This window comes from Amphimedon queenslandica, unplaced genomic scaffold, assembly GCF_000090795.2.
Source record: "Amphimedon queenslandica unplaced genomic scaffold, v1.1 AMPQUscaffold_12644, whole genome shotgun sequence".
NCBI lineage: Eukaryota > Metazoa > Porifera > Demospongiae > Haplosclerida > Niphatidae > Amphimedon > Amphimedon queenslandica.
Genome location: NW_003547120.1, coordinates 21,779 through 23,362, shown reverse-complemented (window position 1 = coordinate 23,362; position 1,584 = coordinate 21,779). Strand labels below are relative to the sequence as shown.

General features: G+C 40.7%; 2 protein-coding genes across 2 annotated transcripts in view; both read left to right on the top strand.

The window, feature by feature from the left end:
- Positions 1-6: 6 nt before the first annotated feature.
- Positions 7-886, top strand: LOC109587236 (iduronate 2-sulfatase-like). The gene has a single exon (XM_020003471.1). It carries the CDS (start codon positions 22-24, stop codon positions 787-789), a length of 768 nt encoding a protein of 255 aa, XP_019859030.1. The 5' UTR covers positions 7-21; the 3' UTR covers positions 790-886.
- LOC109587233 (iduronate 2-sulfatase-like) overlaps positions 875-1,584 on the top strand; it is a 3,119-nt gene continuing 2,409 nt past the window's right edge. Inside the window, exon 1 of the mRNA XM_020003467.1 lies at positions 875-1,580. Within this exon, the coding sequence (XP_019859026.1) occupies positions 945-1,580 (636 nt within the window). The 5' untranslated portion in view covers positions 875-944. The remainder of the gene's footprint in view (positions 1,581-1,584) is intronic.

Sequence of the window (1,584 nt, the reverse complement as noted above, 5' to 3'; positions counted from 1 at the left end):
AATGACACAGAGTATCTACCAATGCCAAATCCAATTCCGGTTGAGATACAGCAAAAAGTACGCCATGGATATTTTGCATCAGTTTCATGGGTTGACTCACAGATTGGTCGTGTATTACAAGCTCTTGATGACATGTCATTAGCAGATGATACATTAGTGGTACTCTTTGGTGATCATGGATATCAGTTGGGAGAGCACGATTCCTGGCACAAAATGACTAACTGGGAGCTTGCTGTTCGAGTGCCATTAATCATAAGAGCACCATGGAAACCAGCTAGTGCTGGTAAGAGGAGTCATGCATTTGTTGAGCTAGTTGATCTGTATAGAACAATATCAGAACTGGTGGGTGCTCCATCACCTGGAGATGATATTGAGGGAGTTAGTTTTGCTAGTTTGTTTGACTCACCTGATCTGAATGCTCTCGAAGCAGCACTTGCTTTAAACAAAACACCAGCAGCATATTCACAGTACACTCGTTGCCTCAAAAGTATTGATGCTGCTAACCAATGGGATAATAACACATGCAGTAAGAATGCTGAAGTACAGTATATGGGTTACTCTGTGCGTGTTCTCAATTGGCGCTACACTGCTTGGATGAAGTGGGAGGATGGTAAAGCAAAATGGGAAAGCAAGCCTTATGCTGTAGAGTTGTATGATCACCACAACAGTGATAGCACTGACGGAACTGGAAACGATTTCAATCAGTGCGAGATTGAAAATGTAGCAGATGAAAATCCAGATATAGTACAAAAGCTTCAAGAACAGCTGAAGAAAATGTTTGAAAAATAAGTTAGATCGCTGTTGCTTTAACTGCTCTGTGCTATGTATATACATGTAGATGAATTTGATTAGTAATAAACTATGGTGATAAAGATCTATAAATCTAGTCTATGAATAAACCTACATAAGGGTGGAGCTGCTCTGGATAGTCTCACAGATTAGCTATGGTTGCTTACAATTATATTTTTGCTTTCCTCTTGCTAGCTCTGTTTATCACAATAGGGGAAGGAAAAAATGTTCTTTTTATGCCAGTTGATGATTTGAGACCTGAGATGCTGGAAGCATATGATCAGAAGTACATTCACACTCCAAACTTGGACAGGTTGGCCAAAGAGAGTTTTGTCTTCCAAAGAGCTTACTGTCAGCATGCTGTGTGTATTCCCTCGAGGAACAGTTTCATGACTGGAAGGAGACCAGATACAACTCATGTTTGGATAGGATTTGGAAATGCTAACTTCAGAGTTACAGGCCCAGACTGGATATCACTTCCAGAGCACTTTAAGAAGAATGGGTACACTACACTAGGAGGAGGAAAGACATTCCATCCCAATAGTCCTCCTAACTGGGATGAACCAAAATCCTGGTCACAAGATCAACCATATTTTCCATTTTCTCTTGCGAAGTGTCCCAATACTACAACGGCACACAAACTTGGGGCTTATGTTGCTGATATTGATACCTGGTGTCCATTAGATGAAAAGGAATATCCAGACAGCTACCATTATGACTGGCAGCTAGCAAATCATACAATACACACATTAAAATACTTAAAGGATAAAGGAGGCCCTTGGTTTGTTGCTGCTG